The 11700-nt window shown below is 41.9% G+C and overlaps 1 protein-coding gene across 9 annotated transcripts; it reads right to left on the bottom strand.

The window, feature by feature from the left end:
- Positions 1-1073: 1073 nt before the first annotated feature.
- On the bottom strand, positions 1074-10961 carry CCNG2 (cyclin G2). Of its 9 annotated transcripts, none has more exons than XR_012158431.2 (9): positions 10608-10960; positions 8594-8731; positions 6885-7022; positions 5670-5920; positions 5428-5506; positions 5245-5343; positions 3977-4182; positions 1610-2732; positions 1074-1250 (listed from the first exon to the last, which is right to left on the bottom strand). XR_012158431.2 is itself a non-coding variant. In XM_073340449.2 (9 exons), exons 2-8 carry the CDS (start codon positions 8729-8731, stop codon positions 1641-1643), a joined length of 957 nt encoding a protein of 318 aa, XP_073196550.1. In that variant the 5' UTR covers positions 10608-10961; the 3' UTR covers positions 1074-1250; positions 1610-1640. The 9 variants fall into 9 exon arrangements, 7 of the variants coding, with proteins under 7 accessions (XP_073196550.1, XP_073196551.1, XP_073196546.1 ...); XR_012158432.2 differs by having other exon boundaries at positions 1074-1247; XM_073340449.2 differs by having other exon boundaries at positions 1610-1686; positions 10608-10961.
- Between the last annotated feature and the right edge of the window lie 739 nt (positions 10962-11700).

The following is an 11700-nucleotide window of genomic DNA, read 5'->3' as shown; positions in this document are numbered from 1 at the left end:
TTTAAGAGTTGAAGGTTATTGAAAACCAAGATCTTAATTTTTTTTAATGTAGAAAATGAGAGCCAGTCATATGCAATAATGCTACCATATTCTGAATAATTTGGTTGAGGCACATAGGCTAGCAGACATCTCATGCAATTCACGCTAGAGCCATCTAAAATCACTGTTCAGAAGACAGGCTAAGTGACATGTGGTGTGAATATACAACACACTGCTGAGGGAAAAGGGAATTTATGGTAGAAGTCAAGCCCCCCAGTAGCCTAGCACAGAGCAGTAATCACAACCTAATACTGTTAACTGACAAACTATAGTAAAGTTGATAGTTACAGTGCTAGGGAAGAATGCCCAACTCCATCCAGAACATGTAATAGTGTTAGTTCCAGGACTCTGAGATGCAGTGGAGTTAGTGGTAGGCTGACGGCAACTAGAATTAGATAAATTCATGGAGAATAGGTCCATCACTGACTACTAGCCAAGATGGCCAAGGATGCAACCCCATGCTCAGGCATCCCTAAACCTCCAACAGCCAGAAGCTGGGACTGAACAACAGGGAATGGATCAATTAATAATTGCCCAGTTCTATTCATTCCTTCTGAAGCACATGGCACCGGCCACTGTCAGAAGACAGGCTACTAGGCTAGGTAGATCATTGGTCTGACCCCATCTGACTTATGTAATGGCATACAAAGTCTAAACACATTAAGGAAAGACTGAGCAAAAGTGTATAATTAGCTGATCTTATTTTCTTTGGCAAAGGAGAAGCCAATCTGTGATAGGAATTTTCTTAGTTGGAGGCAACAGAAAATTTTGCCTAGATAGGTTAGGTTTTCTCCTGTGATTAAATCAGAACTTAGTTAAGCAAAATCACTATGTAGAGCCATTTTAGAAATCTTTTAAACAATTATCTAGTATGTTACAATTCATGAATCAAAAACAGTATCAAAGTCTAGTTAGCTAGGCTCTTACTGGAGACCCAATCTATAAAAATCTAGCATATAAAGGACACCATTTTCCTTTAAATTTTTCAGAAAAGCCTTAAATAGTCCCGGTAGAAAAGTTTCAGACAAAGCCAGTTTTCAGTATATAGAGCAGCTGATATAACTTTACTGAGAAGTCTTAGGTTGCAGTAGATTTACACAAACAGAAATACAACTGCTTTATTTTTATTCTGAACTGAAGCAAAACAGTAGGTTTAATAACCTTTATCAGAGGTTGGGTTCAGAAAATATCTTGTTGGATGTTAAGGCCTGCTGTAGAAAAAGCAAGACTTCAATAGACAGTATTTGTATCATAGAGAATACACAATAAATTAATATCCACATGCATGCTACCTACAGAAAGTTACATACACAATGTAAAAAAATACAGTCCTTTTTTGTTCATTTAAAGTTAAGATTTTTCTGTACATTTTTAAAATTTACATTTTTTTATACATTTTGTAAACTTTTGTATAAGTTTATAAAACTGAAAGCATAACACATTTAGGAACTTACGTCCCCATTCACATCTGCGCACCATACTAGAAAGATGTTTACTTCTACAAACGTTAAACTTTAGCTTGTCATTTTTTTGCCCCTTCATTTTTACATTGGCACTACCATGCATTTACCGTTATTCTACGGAGTGAATTTCCTCATTTGCTAGCTGTCCATACTCGAGTGAAATGCAATCATACTAATCGGTGTGCTTGAACAAAAATGCAAAAAAATTACCAAGTTTCTGCCATTATATCAACCACTTTATCAACTTCACATTTACCTGACATTTCTGCATAATACCAACTCTTCTTGCACTAACAGCTTTCACATAAGCATGCAAACCAGTCTGATTATGGATTTAGTCATTTGACAGTGGAAGAATACTGAAATCAACTACAAGGGTTAAATATTTAGAGGAATGTAAATTTACCAAATTTAACATGTTAATACTTCTAGTCTAATAGTATGAATTGACATGTTCACACTAAGTTTTTAAACATTGAAGTTCATATTATGAAATTCAGCATAAGCTTATCTGCATTAGTTTAAAATGAAAATGCTAAAATAAACCCTGGCACATACATACTAGACTATCATTCATATGAATGGGTTTAAAGGTATTTAAGTCTATATTCCTCCCAAAATAGATCATGCATACTCCTGATTAAAATCTTTGCTTTTTAAACTTAAGGAATCCTTGTTTAAAATCCTTAGAGTACACCATTAAAATATATAATTTTGGTTAAAATACTTCCTGCCCCAAAAGAAATGAGTACAATAGAGCACATACAAGCTCTTTTCTTGAAGATTGTGTGCGCACTCTAAAGCGGTTTTACCATTTGAAATACTAGCCCATTATGCTGTGAGACCGAATTCAGCAAGGTACTTTTCCACATGCATCATTTTACTCACACGAGGAGTCCACTTCAGGACCGTGGCTGTGTTTAAGTATTTTGCTGAACGGGCACCTAAATGGCTGTTTAAATCAGAATTCTAAAAAAGGCAGGCCTTATAAGCACTTATGTATTCCACAGCAACTCTTGCCTGGATACCACCTACTCATTTATTATTGCCAAGAAAACCTATGGTACATTTAAAAATTGTACTCTAGTGCAATCAAATTGCTAAGACTGACAGTTGAGAGCTTTTCATGTAGATTTAGGTTTGAGGTCAAAGAAGAAGTTGCCTTCTAGATCACTAGGAGAACTGCTAAGACTTTCTTCTCCACAGCTCATGTCTTCACAGGAGTCTTCGCTAAAAGAGAACGAAGAGTTATTTGTAATTTACTCAAGTAATGATGACTACACAAGCAGCCATGAAGATAGCAACCTTTATTTTTTTTTGATCCCACGTTTTCTCATTAAATATTTTGTTCCTATAGACGTATTGAGTTGCTGTGGAATGTCAGGTGCCAATGAAATTCAAAAGCTCTTCATACTTTTAGTTCTACAGAATTTCATTCCATTGGCAAAGAGATTTCAAAAATATTAGAAAAAAAAAAAGCTTGTATTACTAGTTACTGTGCTCCCAATGCTCAAATCACAGCATATTCGCAAGCGTTGGACCTAGTTTTTAAATCCACTAGCATGATTATGCTACCGCTTATTAACTAACACGAACAGGCACTGTACGTCTTATTACTATATTTATACTGTTGTGTGAAATGGCACTGCTACTAGTTTCTTTAAAATGTTTAGTATCGACAACCATCCAAGTTACTAAAGGTTTTATACGACTGCCATTTAAGTCAACAGATGTAGGATCAGACTGCTGTGCAAAGAACTCATCTAGTTAGGGACTACTGCATATTGTAAAATGGGGCCCAGCAGGGGCAATCACTTCCACAAGCAATTACATGGACCCAAAACTATGCAGGGGAACCCCACAAACTCTGGGGGCACAAGGACACAGGTGGTGCCTCATCAGCATCTGGCCTTGGAGCCAAACTGCTCCAGAGACTCCAGCCAGTAGGAGCAGCCAAACACCTTTCTACAATTTTGACTGGACTTCCTTTGCCCTGTGTTGATTGGCTGTTTGCTCCAGCACTGTCCCTTCCTCTCCTTCTGCTGTCCCTCACCTTCCCTTAAATTTGATTCCCAAACATGCTAACCTTTTAGCTACAGTCCTTTAAGAAACTGTTGAAACAAAAATTAACATGGACTAAAGTGACAAAAAGCCAACAATAAAACTATTTGTTTATGGAACATTTGGGTTGCAGTCCTTAAAATTAAATTTCTGGGAGCTGCTAAGTCAGATCATGCCACATGACTTCAACTGCTTGGGAAAACTGAGGTGATTTTCTAGTTACCCAAGCAACATATAGTTTTGGAGATTTAAGTCAGTTTGGACGGCAACCAGAAAGACTACACTTCCTTAAGCAACTGTTCATGCAAATAAGAACTACTGAATCAAATCTATTTTTATGACTACATGTCACCACAATGCTTGCAGAAACTAACAAATCAGTGAAAACCAGCAACTTAGGAAATGTTACTTACCTCTCACTTTCATTGAAACATCCAACCTCTGGTATAGTTGGCAACTCAGGAACACTGCAGTAACTATTTTGTAGATTCTGGGCTGTACGTCTTGAAACAATCCAAACTAACTTCTTATGATCTGGTTTGCAACATTCAGGAGAAGAATAATCTGCTAGGCATTTGGAAACCAACTCTCGCCAGTAGAGTAAGTCACTATCACTTATCTTAAAGAAAAAAAAGAGTGAGAAAAACATCTAATTAGTTATACTGCAGACAGTCTAGAATGAGGCCCCGTCACCTTTACAAACATGCTGGCATGTAAATCAAGTGATATGCTGCTGAAGTAATGGACTAAAAAGTCAGTCTTTCACTTTTCAAATTCAGCTCCTTTAGCATGGCCTAAGACAATCTTGTGCGATATAGCGTGAAGCTGACAGTTCAAATAAAATTCATGTTGCCTTTAAGTTAAAGACAGGTTTAAGCAAACGAGCCAGTTAGTCCCTGCCTCATAACACACAATGCATGCCAGTATAACTCAGGACCCTGAATCTTAGGATTTTCACACAGTAACAAAACAGTAGAGTTATCTGTTATACTATTTAATGTCTATTAAGAACATTAAAATTGTATAGTGACAATGATTTTATGAAGGATGTCAGACAAAACTATTAAGAGCTAGGAAATATGAAATAATTTCTCCAGGGCTGGGATCACCACCATAATCATCATTTCAGGTTAAATAAATCTGGGTAGATTTGTTTGTTGTAAAGTCTTGGTTTTATTGTACACTTAAAGTTAAGACAAAAGCACTCAGCTATACTAGTTTCACTAATGCTTTTAAGACAATACCTTTCACTTTTTCTATATATTTAACATCTTTAGTGTGAGAAGAAAAAATCAACAGGTACATTTACATAGACCACATTTTAAGTGTCATGTTTAAGCCCCTTTCCATGTAAGAAGCAGGACGACAGGGGAGCTTCCTCGGATCCACATATTTAAGTAGACTGGGTAAGATGAAGAACTTAACGGGTTCTTAATCATATAAGCATCCAATAAGACCCTGCTATCAGATTGCTTCTTGGTAAAGAAGAGAGCGCAAAGTGTATTCATGTAGTTTTGTCTTAGTGGTATGGTATGTTTTACACCTCAAGATGCTAAAGGGAAGGGTGCTGGTATTATCCAACATCTTATGGTTGTGTTCAGAATGCCCATGGTTAGGAAAGTGGTACTTCATTATTCAGTGCTAAAGCCAACAGGTAAACAAGCCATTTAAAATAGTTTACCTGTGAATGCTTTTGAACACGCAGAACAATTTCAAACAGCTCAATGGATTTTAAAGTCTGAACTTCCAGAGTGAGAAGACACAAGGCCAATATGGATGGCTGGAAGTACAAAACACACACTTAGCATACACAAATCAAAATCCAGTTATGAATTACTAAGCAAAACAATTTAAATGTACATACTTTTGCTTTAGAGAAGACTAATCGGCAGTTGCAAGCTTTCAGCTGTGCTTCCAATTTGTCAAGGTTCAGGATTTCTTTCCTACAAATAATAAAAGAGAACAACATTTGTACTCAAGTAAAAACTAAGATTAAAAGATGGCGATTTTTAAGCTAAAGTCAGAATTTAATGAGACTTCTAAAAGGGGGGAAAAGGGTCTTATAACCATGACAGATCATTGGATAGGATATATAACTACACTTACCTTTCTGAGGTATGACAGAGTACAATAGTATGGTACAAGTGCAAAAAGGTTAAGGCAGTAGTAGCTTTAAATTCAAAGTGCAGTTTTTCCGAAATTATTTTTTCCATCCGTTTCAGGTCGGAAACAGTGCATTTACATTGGCTAATCCGGATGACATCATGAGTGGACGGAATATTGCATTCCTCTTCAATGACTTGGGAAGCCAGTTGAAAACAACAGACTCCAATGCAAGATAAATGCTTAGGTTTCACCTGAAAAAAAAAAAAAAAAACCCCACACATTTATCAATTGTTACACCTGTGACAACCTAGTGACCCACATGATGTTACTATGGAAGTACCATGTTTAAAAGCCACACAACCTTTACAGTTAAACACGAAGCATTTCATGTTTTAGGCTGCAAATTCTTTTGGGTAGGACTGTCATGTATGTTTGTACAACACCCAGCTAAACAGAGATTTAGCCTGGTTGAGACCTCTAGGCACTACTACAATATAAACATTAAGTAAAAGATTTAGACTGCATTTACTGGTACATGATGCCTGTCTAACCAAATCTTATATATAAAATGCACTTTGTCAAGGTAGTTTCACTAGAAAGGTACCTGCAAAGTGATATCAGTATAACAGAAAAATAAGGAAGAAAATTAGGAAGAAAAAAAGAGTTCACTAATGCAAATCCTGAAATGCACAACTTCCAGAGGCCATGAGGGGAACCAATTCCATATCTGAGCCCCCTCTACTGAGAATAGTCCAGCAATGCATTCTTGAAGCAGTTCCACTGGACTATACATTAATACTACATATAGGTTGGCCATAGTTATACAGATTTCTCAATACTCCAAGATTAGTTTGCAAAATATTGTGACTCATCTTATTTCATGATTATAGGCTTTTAAAGGCAAGAACCAGAACCATATTTTTTGTTTACCTATGTAGAGTTATGTGCAAAGTTATGATAACATATAAATATCGGATAGTCACTCTAAGAATCTTATCTGTCGTGAAGTGACCTACCCACTTCTGATCTAGGAAGTAGGAGCTATCATAGGATGTTGCTAACCAGGACACAGGAATTACAATTGTTTATTAAAGAATCTCGATTGTTTTTTACCTTCGTTCAAAGCAAACCTCATGAATGTAAAACTAAACGGAAGTATGCATATTCAACACAAGGATCTTTGCCATAGTAGTACTTCTTCCCCATTCAAGATACCTTCATAAGAGCCAAGAATCTGTCCAGAATGTTGACAGCCAGGACAAACGTTTCAGTTGTAAATCCAAAAAAACTGGTCAGACTCCACAGATCTTCAACCTTGGCATTCCTTAGTCTTGGACATAAAGTGTTTTCATTCTGCAATGAAATGAGCAAAATCAGCATTTACCAACACTATATAATGCAGTGTCATCTGTTTTAGAAGTAGGCAAGCAGATGGCAAATAGTCTCTTAAAAGAAGTACACTGTGAAAACAGTGGATTTTTTAATTTACTGAACAGGGGGTAAGTTATCCTACAGAGCTTCACAACAAACCCACGGTGTTTGGACTGAAGGCCAAACCTTCTAAGTCAACTTAGTACAAAATCCAGTATAAATCCAGTATATTATAATCCATTTATAATATGCATTTGTTTTTAAAAGACAACTGTTACCAAAATATATATAAACAGAACAAGCCCTGACCTCAGGGTGTGGGCAAAGGCTGCAGAAAAATTCCTGTATTAAATGGAGTTCCTTCTACACTCCACCAGAATGCAAAAATTAAACCCATTATGAGCCCTGCTTGTATTGAGGGACCACTGTAGACACATGATTTGTAGGCATCTAGATAGGGGTGCCCCTGGAGCTACCTGTGGGATAATACAGATTACTCATCAAAATTCCTCTTTATAGTATCCAATTAAAGTATTCCATATTCAGCTGAAATTCAGAAAAGCTCATTGGGTCACTTCTACGGAGATCATTAAAATATTAAATTACATGGGATGACACTTCACATGTCTTTGGTTAAATGTATTTTTGAAGCCCATTACCCTTAATTATCTGTCTCCACTGCCTAATTTGTCAAGATACCCCAGTAGTTTACAACCCCAAGAACTGTTCTAGTTGTTTGTACAGTGCTTTGAAGACATAAAGCACTACAACGTAAGCACATCATTAAAATCTACAAGAATCCAACAATAGCTTCTGTACCTGAAGGCACACAAGATAGAAACATTAATATTAAAATAAGTTTCTTTACCTAAGCTATTAACTTCGTATTGAAATCAGTGGGGCTCTGTACCTGCTGACTGAGTTCAGCGGGAGTCTGCCCAGTAGGATTAGGGCATTAGACCCCAACTCAGGAAAGCATCCCTAGAGCCTTGCAAATCTGCAGCTATCCACGGACCATTTTTGTGGATTACGGACGGATGCAGATCCAAATTTTATATACTAGAGCCCTGCAAATCTACAGCTATCCACAGACCATTTTTGCATATCACAGATCAGATGCAGATACAAAACTCACCTTATTTTTTTAACTAGTTCTTCTATTAATGAAGATATCTAGTGGATTTAAGTGTTGGAATTTAAAGACAGTTCACGGCACATAATATATACATTTATTTTAAATTAAAATACCTCCACAAACACATAAAAAGGATGTTTATATAGAAAAAAATGATAATGGGATTTTTAAAGACATGTGTTTCTACTGGTATTCAGTTTCCTACAAGTTTGTTTCTATAAAACCCAAGTTGTGTATTAAATCTGAACTAACAGCATCGCTTTGCTTTACTATTTATCTTCGTGTACTGCAATTCCCTAGTGTAAAACTACAGCAGAGCTTTTGATAGTTACACAGCTAGTTCTCATTGCAATGGATCAACCTCATGAATGATTAACTCTTCCACCCCTAGAGTCAAAGCTCTCCTCCTGCTCCTCACCTCAGCAGTGCGCTCAATCAGGCTCAGCCCCTTCTCCCGAGGTTGAAACTTCAATTCTTGCTCCAAATGTAGATTTAACTGCTTGAACAGCCAGAAAGCTTCATTGCTCATTTGTTCTTCAGCCCCCAAATCCTTCATCTTAATAGGAAAACAAATCTCAGTGTTAGGTAGCTTGCCACTGAATGAAAATTAGACAATGGAGTCAGACAGGATCTACAGACTCAAATACCAGTGTGAAACATTCCAAGTCCAACTTTTGCAACACTTATTCCCCTTGTCTTGCCAATGAAACATTCTGTCTTCACTTGAGAAAAAGCTTAGGGTGGTGTACTTAGTCCTACCCTTCTATGGGGAAAGGAGACTGGGATGAATTAGGAGAAGATGGTGATATACACTTCCCACCCTGAAGAGGGAGGGGAGAGAAGAGAGTCGCCGCTCCTGTGACAGTGTGGGTGGGTTTGGCAATTGCTGTTGGGTTTGGGGTGTTGTCTCCTATACTGACCCAGGGAGATCTCTGACCTGATTTGTTATTAAACAAAACAATAATACAGGAGAGGGACGTTCAGCAGCAACAGTTCAATGCCTTACAGAAATTAATCACACTGCATTTCAGTTAGGTGGTTGGACACACACAATGGCTTCTGGCCACTCTCTACTCAAAAAAAAAAACCAAAAAAACAGCAGTACTTGTGGCACCTTAGAGACTAAAAATTTAATTGGGCATAAGTCAGAGAACACTTCAACCTCCCTGGTCACTCAATTTCAGACCTAAAAGTTGCAATTCTCCTACAAAAAAACTTCAAAAACAGACTCCAACGAGAAACTGCAAAATTGGAATTAATTTGCAAACTGGACACCATTAAATTAGGCTTGAATAAAGACTGGGAGTGGATGGGTCATTACACAAAGCAAAAACTATTTCCCCATGCTAATTTTTCCCCTACTGTTACTCACACCTTCTTGTCAACTGTTTGAAATGGGCCATCCTCATTATCACTACAAAAGTTTTTTTTCTCCTGCTGACAATAGCCCACCTTAATGGATTAGTCTCCTTACAGCTGGTAAGGCAACACCCATTGTTTCATGTTCTCTGTATATATATCTTCCTACTGTATTTTCCACTGCACACATCCGATGAAGTGGGTTTTAGCCCATGAAAGCTTATGCCCAAATAAATTTGTCAGTCTCTAAGGTGCCACAAGTCCGCCTTGGTTTTTTTGCCAGTACAGACGAACACTGCTGCCGCTCTGAAACCTCTCTACTCAAACCATCTCAAGGTTTAATTTTTGCCAGGCTCTCCCCATCTAATCTAGGTATGTTTTAGAAATCACTGAACCAGTACATTGAAATGATCAGGCTCTTTATACACTTAAATTACCAGTCACCCACCATGGCGTGCGGGGGAGGGGAGGGGAGGGGGGGGGCGCCTTTGTTCAATAACTGAAACTTATCACAAGGAGAGAGGAGGAGAGGGAAAGAGAAACAAAACAAAGGGAGGTGGCTCAGCAGCCCTAAGAAAGCCAGACCCACTACGGGGCAGGAGGCACTGGGGCAGACAGCTCTGCCTTCGCACAGTGCCCCGCACAAAGGGGTCCCGACTAGGGTGCCACCAGTTCTCAGACACATAAGTAGCCCCCTCCCCCTCTTCCCAGCCCCCTGCCCCCCCACTCCCCCTCTTCCCAGCCCCCCCACTCCCCCTCTTCCCAGCCCCCTCCCCCCCCTCCCCCTCTTCCCAGCCCCCTCCCCACCCCTCCCCCTCTTCCCAGCCCCTTCCCCCCCCACTCCCCCTCTTCCCAGCCCCCTCCCCCCCAAGCCGCAACGGCTCCCCCTTCCTGCCAGCGACTGCCCCAACCCCCCCTTTCCTTTTCCAGCCCCCTCCCCCCCAGCACCAACGGCTCCCCCTTTCTCCCGCCCCCCGCGACTGCTCCCAGCCCCCCCACCTTGCTCCTCCCCCCCCCACCAGCCGCAGCCCCTCCCCCCGGCCCCCCACCGCTCCCGGGGCGGCCCCTCATACCTCTCCGCAGCGCTGTTCCCCCCCCCGGCCGGAGAAGCGGGGCCGGGGGCGGGGGGGTGAAGCGGAGCTCGGGGCGGGGGGCGATTCCAGCCTCTTGTCACCGCAGAATCGCGCAGCGGCCCCGATCCCGGCCCCGCATCCAGGCGGCGACCGTCACCCGCGAGCGGCCCGGCCCGCCCCGCCCCGCCCCGCCCCGCCCTCACTGCACGGGCGGCGGCGGCAGCAGCCGCACCATCGCCGCCGCCTTCCCCGCGGGCGCCGAGCGAGAGGCAGCTGAGGCCACAGCAAAATGGAGGCGGCTGGGCTGGCCGGCTGGCTCGCCGTCCCCTCCGCTCAGCCCCGTCACGTGACCCGCCCCGCCCCCTTGTTTTTGTTTCTCCCGAGTCGCAGATGTTCCCGGGCGGAGTGATCTCGGGCAGGTCCGGCCGGTGAAATGTCAGGCAGGGGGAAGGGAGGTGAAAGAGTCCCCCTGGGGGAGTGGTAGACAAAGAGGCCGAGAGGGCAACCGCCGCGCTCAGTGGGGCTGTCAGCTGTCCCCAGGCAGCGCCCGGGTGCACGCCACTCCCTCCCTGGCAGGGAGCTTTCTCCGGGTGTTTACCCAGGTGGGGACGCGGAAGGAGACGGAAACTAAATCGAATCACACTTTTAAAGGGACCGGAGATTTTTTTTTTCCGTTTTGAAAAGTCCGCCCAAATCATCCTGCGCGGTGATTGGTCCGTGAATCCTGCTCGCTGATTGGATAGAGCCGTCCCCCTCCTTCCTTCTCGATGTTGTTGTTGTTCCGAGTCTGAGATTGGTCGGCGGTGACGACAGCTGCCTCCGATTGGCCGGCCGGGGACACACACGGACACACCTCCAGTTCCAGGCCTTAGCAACTGCTGCGCGCAGCCGCGAGGCGGGGGCGCGCTGCGACGAGGGCTTTAGCTCGTGCAGGGCCCGATCCTGCGCCCTGCGAGGGCACTGGCTGTTGTGCCGTTGGCTTCCATGGGCCCGATCCTGAAACGGGGCCCAGCTCCCACTGAACTGCGGCGGGGGAGCCCCACTGGGGCCCGGGCCTGACAGGTGCAGAGTGAACCCCAGCTCCCGCCTTTGC

Source organism: Lepidochelys kempii, chromosome 4 (assembly GCF_965140285.1).
Source record: "Lepidochelys kempii isolate rLepKem1 chromosome 4, rLepKem1.hap1, whole genome shotgun sequence".
Classification (NCBI taxonomy): Eukaryota; Metazoa; Chordata; order Testudines; family Cheloniidae; genus Lepidochelys; species Lepidochelys kempii.
Note: the sequence above shows the minus strand (reverse complement) of the source record. Positions and strands in the feature narration are given on the sequence as shown.